Below are 12,185 nucleotides of genomic sequence, written 5' to 3'. Positions count from 1 at the left end.
TTTGTCTGCTTGTGTGTTTGAGGAGTGTGATTCAGGTGTGAGTTTGTTGTCTGAGGATGTCTGACTTTCCTCTCAGTCACATACCCTTGCACAAACGTTATAAACACAACCACACACACACACACACACACACACAATATTACAGAATATTAAGACACTGTTGAGTGTTTTATTTGCTTTATCACCACAACCCTGCAGCTTAAATTAAACACAGCTGCATTTACAATAGTGTGTGTGCAAGCTCGTGCACGCACCCACATTTTACTGTCTGAATGTGTCTCAAGCAATTCTGTGTGTGTGTGTGTGTGTGTGTGTGTGTGTGCGAGAGAGGCAGAAAAGGTGAGAGAGAATGCATGTACACACTTGCAATGTGTGTGCTTGTTCGCCTGCACATACTCATGCTCATCTGCAAGACTGACTCAGGTAGGAGATGGGGCGTGTCCTCTTTGTGTTCGTGTGTGAGTGTGAGTATTTGTGTTTAAGAGGCTGAGGCAGGGGAGAGTGGAGTGTTATTTCACACAGACTAAACGCTAGGAATGTCCGATACGCGTATGGATAGACGGCGGTGTACGGGGGGTTTGTTTCAGACCCTGCTATGTTGGACTTTGATTGGACTTTGCTGCGCTGGCCACAGGCCCTACGAAAGAGGGGAGCGACCCCGCTACACCAGGCATCATGACAGATGGACTCAGGGAACTCAGCGGATAGAGTATCCATCAGTGAATGACGAAGGTACCCAGGTGGTACGCTACCCCTCGGTATATGACAGAGGACAGGCAGTTCACTATCCCTCTGTTAATGACAGTGCCAGTTCTCAGATTCAGGTAAAAATCTGTGAAGATGTGATGTATCTTGTTGTTGAAGGGATGTTGTTTTACCCTAGCTGTAGGTTACACTTCTCAACGTCTCAGGTGTGGATTGCTGGAGACTGTTATCTCTGAAAGCAAAGGGCATGTTTTGGCTCATTGCTGTTAATTGTTAATGGCGCTTAATCCAGGTCAAGTTCACTGTTGTGTGCTCTGCAAATTCTCTTGCTCTATGACACAACAAGCAGTGCTATCTGGGAGAGTAGCTCTGTCTGAATCTCTGAAAACACTGCTATGTAAAACAGATTAAACATAAAATAAAAGGAATGTCATGTTTACAGTTTTAGTGTCTGTTAAACTGCAGAAATATTGTGTTTTTTCTTTTTACATGATATCATTCAAGGTTGGGCAATATTATGATGTATTATAGATATAATGTGTCAGCAGTTAGAGACTTACGATATATTAACATTTTTATTAATTGTAGTTACAGTTAATGTTGCAAATCATTGAACAGGACTGCTTTTTACCAATTTTTTACTGAGTTTTTACATCATTGTGATGAGCGACCTTTGTTCATTTTGGTATTTAACCCACTGGATTTTCCAACAGACACTCCTGTCTGGTTATTTAATCTATGAAATGTTTTTCAATAAAATTTCCAGATAATATACTAATTTCATACCGATAATTTCATTTCATATCATGATATATATTAATATTGTGATATAAAAATAACATGATAGCAGATTTTAGTAGATTGCCTACTCCTAGTGTCATAATTCTTCTAATAACATAAAGTTTCTTTTGAAACAGTGGTATGCCTGGTTATATGAGTTATACAGTAATTTCATGTCTTTATTTATTTTTTATTTTTTTTACAGAAATGTGCTCCTGGTTACTACAGAGATGGCAGTGGGCCTTACCTGGGCCGCTGTGTGCCCTGTGAGTGCAACGGTCTGTCTGATGAGTGTGAAGAAAGGACAGGGAGGTGCCTGGTAAGGAACACACTCAACCCTTAACCTTTATAATGGCTTCATGACTACAGGTACACAGTAGACACCCACCCACACATAAACACATAAAAACAAAGAGTGGTTACTTCAGCCCAGCTGACTCCAGTGTGAGCCACAGTTTAGTCAGTATAGACCTCTGACCATCATCTGAGGACCAATAGCTTTGTGTTCATCACCACTCCAGAATCATTATTTGATATGGCTTCCTGATTTCCTGTTACGGAGCCCCTCTAGTTCATTACCCTCCGTGATGGGAGGATGAGCCTTTACGCAAGAGTAGGCCTGTGTGTGCAACGTAAACATGGATCCACACCCCAGCGGCTCAAAGCCAAATGGACACAAATTTCAGCGTAAATTGTAACTCAGCGCTGAGTGCATCAAACAAACTTTTTGACTGATTGGCAGGGAAATGTCTTTTCTCTTGGCCCCCAGATGTCCTGCTTCAGTGTAATAAAAGAGACATGATGTCTGGTTGAGTTGGTACGGCATGTCCGTAGAAGGCTTGCTGCAGGCCACACTAGTACTTGAGTGTTGATTTTTTCACATTGTCTGGTTTTATGCTTCTTCACAACTTTCATTCCTCACATTTAGTTTGCAAGTGGTTTAAAGCAGCGGTTTTCCAAGTCTGAGACAGTGGGCTTCCCTTAAGACAAAGCTTGGAAATAGGTGCCTCCTCACACCCCGTTAGTTTACTTGCTTAGTTTCGCTCAGTTTGTGGATGCCTATGGGATCATGATTGAGTGATTTGATAACATAGACACTGAACAATTGAGCCAAAAGAGCCTAAAATTGGTGTTTAACACAACTTCAGACTACACCAAATAGATAACAAAGGTCTGTCCTAAGTAGGGACAGGAAAGTAGGAAAAGCAGTAAAATTCTACACACTGAGGCTATTCTATATGATCTCCTTTTGATTAATGTAATAACTAATGTTATACCCCCCCCCACACACACACACACACACTTTCAAAACCTCCGGTTTAATGAATAGATTATGTCATTTTCAGAACTGTCAGTACAACACAGCTGGGGACAGATGTGAACGCTGCAAAGAAGGTTACTATGGGAACGTGGCTCAGAGGACATGCAAAGTTTGCCCGTGCCCATTCAGCGTGCTCACAAACAGGTGGGTGAAGAAAAAAAAAACTAAACAGCTGTACTATAATTAAATTGAATTGTATTGAGTGAGAATGAAATCATGATCTCCCTGTCGATCTGCAGTTTTGCAATAGGTTGCCGAGAGGTGTTTGGAGACTTCCAGTGTATATGCAGAGCAGGCTACACTGGAGACAGGTGTGAGAGGTGAGTGACTGTATGGACAAATAAGGTTAACAGGCCAAGTAATGATGTTGAAATACTGTGCAGAAACTGTGCAATTTGTAATACCGTAGGCTTATTTCTATTTTGCCACTTATTCTGTCTTACTTATTTCTCTTTCCATTAGGTGTGCTCCTGGTTACTATGGTCATCCACTAATATCAGGAGGAAGTTGTCGGCCCTGTAATTGCAATGGCAATGGTAACAACTGTGATCCCACGACTGGAGGTTAGATTGCATTTTGAGACAGTGCATGAATTCTGCTAAATTGTAGTTCAATTTACATACTGTTTATAAATTCCTATACCTCGTGAACTATTTTATTTTAATGTTCTTTTTTTACTCTTCCTCCAGTTTGCAAGAACACACTGGAGCCGGGCGACACAAACACAGATGAGCACTGCCAAGGTGAATTAACAAAACCAACTGAGGTCTGATGCTGTGACATGCAGTTTAGACTAAATTGAGTGTGCTCCTTTGCTAATCCAGTCCTCTTGTGTATTCCAGAGTGCGACAGTTGTGCCCAGACTTTGCTAAACGATCTGGAGAAGCTGGATAATGAGCTGGCAAGGATCAAAGCTCAGCTAGACAACGCCAGTGCCAGTGCATCCTCCCGGGACAGGCTGAAGAAGCTGGAGAAGGCCGTGTCAGACACCAAGGTAACATGCCAGTGTACTGTAAAGCTGATGATACACGGGGCAAATTTTTGAGCAATGTTGCTGGGCAATCTTGCTAGCGGCAAGTCCGACTATGTTTTGAACGGATAGCGGCGGTGAAGAGCGGGTGGTGGAGTGGTGGGGGAAGGGGATTACGGTAGTAATATTTACTCATTACCAATGACGACAACGTTGCCCTGCACGATTGCTCTAAAAGTTGCTCTGTGTATCATCAGCTTTACTATGAAGGCTACAGATAGGGTTGAAGACAAGGTGAAGGGCACAGATATTTGAAAAAATAATAGATTCATTGTAGACACAAAAGTCAAGAAATGATGCCAAGTCCGGATGAATCCTGACCGCTTCCTGTGCATACACACTCACACATACACACAAACAGCATGGTCCAGGATGGGTGTGCTTGTTCAAACATTTGAGATTCCTGCTGATAAGCAATCTCTGTGAATTTTATCCCATAGCCGGTGTGTCGACTCGAGTTAGGGACCACGCCACTGGATGCCAATGTTTGTCCGACTGACTTGTCATTTCTCATTCTCTCATAATCTCAGTGTTACATCCACTTTGTATGAGTGTGCATCCTTTGTGCATTCATGAGACACACGTGAATAATTCCCACAGTACAATCTTAACAGGCCCCATCAGCCTCAAGCTTCAGTTCACCCTTTACAACATCTGCCTTTATGCAGCTTAATTTACATTTCTGCTGCTGTGCTTTTTTTGCAGATTCTTGTCAACAAATTCAACTCCGCCATCAACACCCAAAGGTCCAGAGTCACCCAGCTGGAAGAGGACACAATCACTCTCTCAGATGACATCAGCTCCCTCAAAGACAAGGTAGTATGCTGGAGACCTTGCATTTCTTAAAATATCAGCATGCAATAATAATTGTGCAAATTGTGTGTAAATGTCATTTGTTGGTATGCGTTTTTTATTTAGGCAGATAAGAGGGCTGCTGATGCTTACAAGGCAGTGGCAGATGTTGGGAAAACCCACAAGAGGGCTAAAGATCTGCACTCAGAGATTCAAAACCTTCTCAAGAAAATCCAAGGTAAAGCCAAAATTTTGTCAGCTCTGTCTGTTCTGTCTTAATGTCTTGTTTTTAAATTTCTTTTAAACTCCTTTTTTCTTTCTGCATTTATATTTGGTTCATCTGCATATATAGATTATATATATAGGTAATTTAATAGTCTCCAATAAAATGTATTTAATGGCACTGAGTGTGTGTGTTTTTGTTTGTGTGTGTGTAAAGCTCTGCTGGAACAACTGAAGGAGTCAGGCACCAGAGGTGATACGGTGCCCAATAAAAATCTGGCTAAAATGCTAGAAGATGCTCAGCGCATGGTGAAGGAGATGGAGAACAGGAACTTCACCCCTCAGAAGACAGCTGCTGAGAAAGAAAGAGACAATGCCGAGAAACGTACGATACCTAGTCTACACTTCAGTCAGTCATTAGAATCTTGCGTGTGGGGAGCAAACCCCTCCAGAATTGCTTGATTAAAGAATTGGTCTGGTTGTATAATGTTGATTGGAGACTGCAGATTGGTCAATAACATTTCCATTCACTTATTCTATTCAATTTTCTAGTGCTAGACTACATCAAGGCTAATGTAAGTATGCAGTGTGACCAGAATGAGGCTGCAGCAGAGAAGATTCGGGGCCTTCTGAAGGATTACGAGGCCAAGCTGAAGGAACTGGACGAGGCTTTGAAGGAGGCGGTGGACTTTGTGAAAAAAGCCAACGCCCAGAACGGACTGAATGCTCAGGCACTGGCAGATCTGCAGGTATTAACTCACAAGTAGTTCATCAGTGATGAGAAACACACAGGCTTGTTGGTTAATGGTTAGTAAGGAAAAGAAATTCTAGTGAGGATCATATGTATACAAAAGGTTATGCATTTATTTTATTAAAAAAACAGCACATAAATGATGATTGGGGATGTACAATACAATGCTTTACAAGATAAAAGTGTTGTTTACATTTTTGTATGAAAGTTATACTAAGGTATTATGTAAACAAAAGTAAAGAATGCCATGCATGTTAGTATTGTTATTCATAGTTGTTAGACAGTTGTACTCTAAATTGACACATGTGCTCCCTACAGAAACGTATTGAAGACTTAAAAAATGAGCGGAAAACTGTTGAGGACCAAATGGCCATGGCAGAAGATGAGCTGCAGAAAACAGAGGATTTAGTGAAAATGCTATCCGACAGTAAAACGGTATGCTTGACAAAATGTAGCCTGCATGTTCCTCAAATGTTCCCTGCACTCCTCAAATGTTCCCTGCACTCAAAACTACACGCTTACATATCTTATATTTTGCCACTTCTTAGTATGAGCAAACACATTTTGACAGACTTTAGCTAAAAAAACGGCCTCATCTCTGATACCACCCAAGCAAGCTGCCAGGTCCTAACATGCCGTCTGCTCAGATAATGATCTGTGTTTTTTGCTCGCTGTGCTCTGAGGTGAGGTAAATGGCATTTCCTGCTTTTATGAATAGCTCGTACCCATTCGCCTGTCATTCACCTCTGTAGGAATATGAACAGCTGGCAGCACAACTGGATGGTGCCAAGACTGACTTGACCACGAAGGTGAATGAGATTACCAAGGCAGCAGCCAAGAAGGACATTGTGGAGGCTGCAGAGGAACATGCTAAGAACCTTGACAAGCTGGCAAGGGAACTTGAGGAGTAGGTCTTTTGTACATAAAATATTGACACACAATCTCATTGTACCTGAAGTCTAACAAGTGGAACATTGTCTGTTGTTTCCAATAAAGGATAGTCTGCTTTGTTTTCAAGATGTGTGTTTTGTGTCCCTTGTTATCCTGAATTGCAGTGCTGTAAAGAATGCAAGTGGACTGTCTGAGGTGCGTGGTGCCAAAGACGCTATTGATGCCTACAAGAACATCACAGATGCAATTAATGCTGCCGAGGCTGCAGCTAATGAGGCCAAAGATGCAGCGGACAACGCCTTGAACGTAAGCCACAGGCTTGATGCCTTAAGCGTGAAGTAACTGCACACTGTTCTTGGAAGGATGTCAAAACTTTTGGAATAATGTTTCACTTTAACCAAATGTTGTTTTTTTTCTTCCTGTAGAATGTAAAAAAACAGAAGCTGACACAAAGAGCAAAAGACCTGAAAGAGACTGGAGATGACCTAATGCAGAATGCAATGGAGGCACAGAAAGACCTCCAAGGTATTCAGCCCTACTATTAAACTGTTGTTTTAAAAAATGACCCAAAAGCTCAGTCACTAATCCATGCTTTTCTTTAACAGGCGCCACAGACAGCATTACTGATGTGAAGAAGCGCTTGGAGAACGCTGAAAAGAAGAAGAAAGCTCTTCAGAAAGACTTGCTTGATGCAGAGAACAAATTAAATGGCATCAAGAGAGGTAGAACAAGTCATGACATTATATGATCAGCATGACTCTTTAACTGATTGTGCCTTAGTCTGTTGCCAGGGTTCATACTTCCTCTTCATCTCTCCTTATTATTCTCCAAATTAGATGATATAAGTAATATGATTGATGAGGCCAAGAGGAAGGCAGCTGCAGCCAATGGCTCAGCAAGCGACACTATGGACAAACTGAATGCCATGAGAAAGGAAATTGACCAGATCAGTGTCACTCCTGGGAACTCCAACCTGAGCGGCGTGTTGGATGATTTGGACCAGTCAGGTGAGATTTTGAAAATATGTCTTTTTTTCTACTTTTGTACCTTATGGTACAGAATAACCAGTTCTTATATATTAAACATTTAGGATTAAAAGTAAAGATGCTGCATTTTTTACAACTTACAGTTAGTTTTCTCCCTCTTACCTTATGCTTCCAGTGAAGAACTTGTTGAAAACCATCCCATCTCTGAATGATAAGATCTCAGAGGTAGAGAACCTGACCTCGGAGTTGTCCCCCATTAGCAACATATCTGAGAACATTAAGAAGATCAAAGAGCTCATTGAACAAGCCCGGGACGCAGCTAACAGGGTGAGGTCCCACTCTGTAAATCCATCCATAACCAAGCCCAAATCAGACCGACTTGTCCCCTATTTTTCCTCGATGGGTCTAATTTCCCTTTTTGTATGTCTTTTCTCCAGATTGTGATCCCGATGAAGTTCACAGGTAATGGCCATGTGGCGCTGCGTCCACCAAAGAATCTGGAGGATCTGAAGGCCTACACATCCCTGTCTCTGTCGCTGCAGAGACCTGCAGGTAGGGGAGATGGAAGACGCAGACGCAGACAGACCATAGATGATGGAGACATGTTTGTGTTGTACCTTGGCAGCAGAGATGTAAGTTGCTCCAAATGCATATGAATATTTTGATATAAGATTTAGCTTGTGATTGTACACAAGGCATTAACAAACGGTGTCTTGTAGTCTTCTAAGAACTACATAGGTATGTTTCTGAGGGAGAATGTGCTGTACGGTGTGTACAAGCTCAATGGAGTCGAATACCAGATGAAAACGGGTTACATCACCACGTCTGCGTCTGAGCCGGCCAAGTTCGATAGAGTGGACCTGCGCAGGTAAACTGACAGCTTAATTCTGTTGTCATTAACTTGTTTTCTGTTTTGTACAGAAAGTATAAATGCACATTTATGGCATTTTACTATACATGTCTGTATTTTAAAGTGAAAAGAGCAAGATGCGTAAAGAATGTGAATGATGTAAATGTGATGAAAAGATGGATATTTTTTTTCCTCTCACAAATTAGAATTTACCAAGATGCAACGATGATTCTCACCAAAGATATCACCTCAACCACACCCGAGCACCCAATTGAGAGCAGCAAGCAAGGAGAGGAGAGCAAGAACCTATTGGAACTCAATCCCAGTGATGTAGTTTTCTATGTTGGAGGTTACCCTGCCAACTTCACTGTAAGCGGCAAGGAAATAAGAATAGCAATACAGTTATTTTTTACAATAATTTTGAACTAGAATGAGTTTTAGTAATACTTTTCTCTGTTTTGCTTCTCCTCAGCCACCAGCTTCTCTCAAATACCCCATGTACAAGGGCTGCATTGAGTTCTCCTCTTTTAACGACAAAGTCGTCAGTCTATATAATTTCCAAAAGGCAGAGAAGATCAATTTGGAGACACCATGCAAGAGGTAGGTCCAAGTATGATTAGTGTTGAGAGTAACCAAACTCCTATTATTTTTTTAAACTATCAACACGCTTCTATGATTTTCTGTAATGACATTATTTCGGCAGCAAAAATCCCCAAAACAAAACAGGTAGTGTGTTGTATTGTATTACCATCTAGTATGACATTTTCTGACTCTACTGCTACTCCACCCCACCCCAGTTTTTCATGTTATCCCCATGAATGGCCAAAAATTTCCATCCCATCCCTCTTTGGGAGCTGCCCAAAGATGTGACATAAAGATGAGCAAGATGAGATTCTGTAACCAGAATCTGAATTTTTATTTAATATTTTTTTCTGACTTTTCCTCTCCTCTATCCAGATATGTACCTCCAATGGATTCTGACTACTATGAAGGCACTGGATATGGCAAAGTGGTTATAGATAAACCATCTTCAAACCTCATCGTCACTATTACCGTCTTTACTCGTTCAGAAAACGGTTTGCTCTTTTACATCGGAAGTGAGGTAAATTTTTGTTCATATGGTTACTTTATAAATCTTACATTTGAATGCCATTTAGCAGAATTATATGTACAATTTACAATCATTTTATTTATCTATTTCCTCTTCATAGAACGATTACTTTACTGTGACGATGGAGAAGGGTGTAATTTTTCTACGTAGCAATTTGCTCGAAGCACCAGCTACAAATAACGGCAAAATATTCCCGGTGAGAGTTTTTTTTTTTTCTACAATCACTCTGGTTCTTCCTTGACAAGTACCATTACTCAACCAGATAACATTTGTAAATAAGGAATCAATCATTCAACCACATCTTGCTACTCCTTTCTTTAGAAGGACGACTGGGCGGAAATCCTTATCATTAGTACGAGCAAGGGAGATATGAAAGTCCGGATGTCCCAAGTAGATGTGGCCTCAGCAAAAGCTACATACAGCAACAGTGACTTTAAAGAATTCTATATTGGTGGTGCCCCACAAGACTTGAGGGAAAGGTACATTTAATCAATTATCAATTTTGTGTTGTGAGTTTGGTGGTCAACCTTTTCCCACTTTATCGAGAATAACTTGATTTTCTGTTCTTCCTCGTAGAGATAACATCACTATACAACCATTCAAAGGATGTTTGAAGAATGTGAAGCTGAATCAAGCCTTTAAACCTGTTACTGAGCAAGTGGGCATCAGCAAAGGTTGTCCAAAGGAATCCTTGGTAGGACGTTAACCTCTCTGCATCCCAAAGCCACAGTTTATGTGTTAGCTAATTAACTCATGTTTAATATCAATGTTGTTGTGCAGGTTACTCGTAAAGCAGAGTTCAGCTTGGGGAGCTCCCTGTCCTCTGACCTCAAAGGCTTTAGTCTGGCTGCTGACGTTACTGTCTCCGTCGGATTCAAGAGCACAGAGAATGAGGGTCTCATTCTGCAGGACAAACAGCTGGTCAGTCCTTGCATTCGCTTTGAAATCTGATGCTTTAATTGTGACTTTTGAGATTGGATTTGTGTGAGGTAGAATTAAAATTTTTATTTTGTTTTCCAGGCTAATGGGATTGATGTTCAATTAGAAAATGGCTATGTGATTCTCAATTTCAACAACAAGATCTGGAAATCAAACAAACAATATCATGATGGCCAGTGGCATTATTTGACTGTAACCAAAAGAGCTGGAAGGTAAGAAACTAGTCTGTGGTTTGGTGCGATTATTATCATAATTTTTTTTAAATAATTCAAATATTAACTAACTCTGGCAAATACTTAATTACTGCTTGAATCTAAAGCTATTGTGCAAAAAATAACATGATGATTTTTCTGAACAGTGTTAAGCTGCTTATTGATGACGAAGACGTGGGTCAGGAGCAGAGTGGCAGCTCTTCCACACCTGACACGGGTGGCTCCCTTTACCTGGGAAGAGAGAAGTTCAAAGGCTGTGTTACCAACCTCTACACAAGACGGTAATATTTCCTCACTCTCTCCTCCCTCCCTCTTTGCATGTCATAGCTACATACTTTTAAAATACCTCAGGATTTATGCAACTTACAGCTTTTATTATTATATTATTAATGTCACACAGTAATTGTTTGTGCACCAAATATCTATGTATTTTAATTTATAGTGCTAATATTGTATTTCTTCTGTTTGCAGGCCAGACAATCTGTATAAAGCTGAGGACTTCAGCAACTTCCAGGCTTCTGGAGATGTCTTGCTGGATATGTGTACTGCTAACAGTCCTCCTGAACTGATGTTGGACCGCTTCTCTAGGAAGGTGAGTGTTTGTCTTACATGCTGCCAGATGCTATAATTCACTTAAGTTACTTATTTTAGCAATCCTCCTAATATCGTTTTTGTAAAGAAGTGTAAAAGCCTGACATTTGGATTAAATAATTGAATTTTTTCCCCCAAAGCAAATCGACTTGGTTCTCTTTTCCTTGAATTAAGTGGCATTATTGTTTAACCAGTAGAGCAATCCATTTTATTTGAAGGTATAACTGTCAAAACTAGCATGTAAATCATGGTGAGTTAATGATTCATTTCACTCACTAGCAATAATTCATACCCAACTTTGTCTTTCTCTTTGGTAACTTTATTAAATTTGGACTGTGAACCTACTGTTTAATACTACTGGTGAATTAATAATCACACAGTGTTTATCCTCTGTTGACATTGTTTACATTATATTTTGCTGCCTTATTTCCAGAGATGAAGAAGGAGAAGCCCTAAGACCTGCTGATGCTGACAAGAATATAATGACATGAAAAACTGGCAGTGTTCACCACAATGTTCTGCTGCTCATGCACACGCCCATTTATCTGCAGTGTACTTAAATAAAAAAGTTGCATGAACATTCCAAATAATCAAAATAAGTATTAAATGTATTGTATCTCTGTCTATTCTATTTTTTGAAAAAGTCCAGTAATTACAAACTAAAACTTGTGAATAACAAGCTTGAAATCAAGTCATGTCTCTTTTCTTTCTTTCATGTAACTCAGTCATTTCTAAGAGTCATTCACAAGCACGTGCCCTCTAACTCACTTTTGTCACACTAAATGGAAGCACTCAAACACAAACATGCCTGATTATAAAATGATAGTAACTTCACTATAAGTTGATATCCAACATACACAGCAGGATCTGCATCTGAGTTTCTCAACATTATTTGGCCCATGACCCTGTTTTACCTGACAAAATTCAGGTGAATGTAATTATGGCATATTATTTTACTTACATACTTACTTGTATTCTACTTTTAATAACATTGGGAGATACAA

General features: G+C 40.3%; 1 protein-coding gene across 3 annotated transcripts in view; it reads left to right on the top strand.

Moving 5' to 3' along the window:
- LOC123972762 (laminin subunit alpha-3-like) overlaps positions 1–12,185 on the top strand; it is a 59,598-nt gene that overhangs the window by 40,986 nt on the left and 6,427 nt on the right. For 2 of the 3 annotated variants that reach the window (XM_046052410.1, XM_046052411.1), the window contains 29 exons: positions 1,691–1,804; positions 2,832–2,950; positions 3,046–3,126; positions 3,269–3,369; positions 3,496–3,549; positions 3,649–3,800; positions 4,542–4,652; positions 4,755–4,866; positions 5,068–5,235; positions 5,403–5,599; positions 5,920–6,036; positions 6,354–6,508; positions 6,657–6,798; positions 6,918–7,017; positions 7,098–7,214; positions 7,329–7,499; positions 7,654–7,805; positions 7,916–8,110; positions 8,198–8,346; positions 8,535–8,697; positions 8,801–8,928; positions 9,286–9,430; positions 9,540–9,635; positions 9,761–9,918; positions 10,016–10,133; positions 10,220–10,360; positions 10,460–10,590; positions 10,737–10,871; positions 11,062–11,182. In XM_046052410.1, the coding sequence (XP_045908366.1) occupies positions 1,691–1,804; positions 2,832–2,950; positions 3,046–3,126; positions 3,269–3,369; positions 3,496–3,549; positions 3,649–3,800; positions 4,542–4,652; positions 4,755–4,866; positions 5,068–5,235; positions 5,403–5,599; positions 5,920–6,036; positions 6,354–6,508; positions 6,657–6,798; positions 6,918–7,017; positions 7,098–7,214; positions 7,329–7,499; positions 7,654–7,805; positions 7,916–8,110; positions 8,198–8,346; positions 8,535–8,697; positions 8,801–8,928; positions 9,286–9,430; positions 9,540–9,635; positions 9,761–9,918; positions 10,016–10,133; positions 10,220–10,360; positions 10,460–10,590; positions 10,737–10,871; positions 11,062–11,182 (3,843 nt within the window). Of the gene's footprint in view, positions 1–1,690; positions 1,805–2,831; positions 2,951–3,045; positions 3,127–3,268; positions 3,370–3,495; positions 3,550–3,648; positions 3,801–4,541; positions 4,653–4,754; positions 4,867–5,067; positions 5,236–5,402; positions 5,600–5,919; positions 6,037–6,353; positions 6,509–6,656; positions 6,799–6,917; positions 7,018–7,097; positions 7,215–7,328; positions 7,500–7,653; positions 7,806–7,915; positions 8,111–8,197; positions 8,347–8,534; positions 8,698–8,800; positions 8,929–9,285; positions 9,431–9,539; positions 9,636–9,760; positions 9,919–10,015; positions 10,134–10,219; positions 10,361–10,459; positions 10,591–10,736; positions 10,872–11,061; positions 11,183–11,614; positions 11,873–12,185 lie in introns of those variants that run through there. The other variant, XM_046052412.1, reaches the window with a different exon arrangement.

The sequence above is a fragment of the Micropterus dolomieu genome, linkage group LG06, assembly GCF_021292245.1.
Source record: "Micropterus dolomieu isolate WLL.071019.BEF.003 ecotype Adirondacks linkage group LG06, ASM2129224v1, whole genome shotgun sequence".
NCBI classification, from domain to species: Eukaryota; Metazoa; Chordata; class Actinopteri; order Centrarchiformes; family Centrarchidae; genus Micropterus; species Micropterus dolomieu.
The sequence above is the reverse complement of the archived record's forward strand: the minus strand, read 5'-3'. Positions and strand labels throughout refer to the sequence as shown.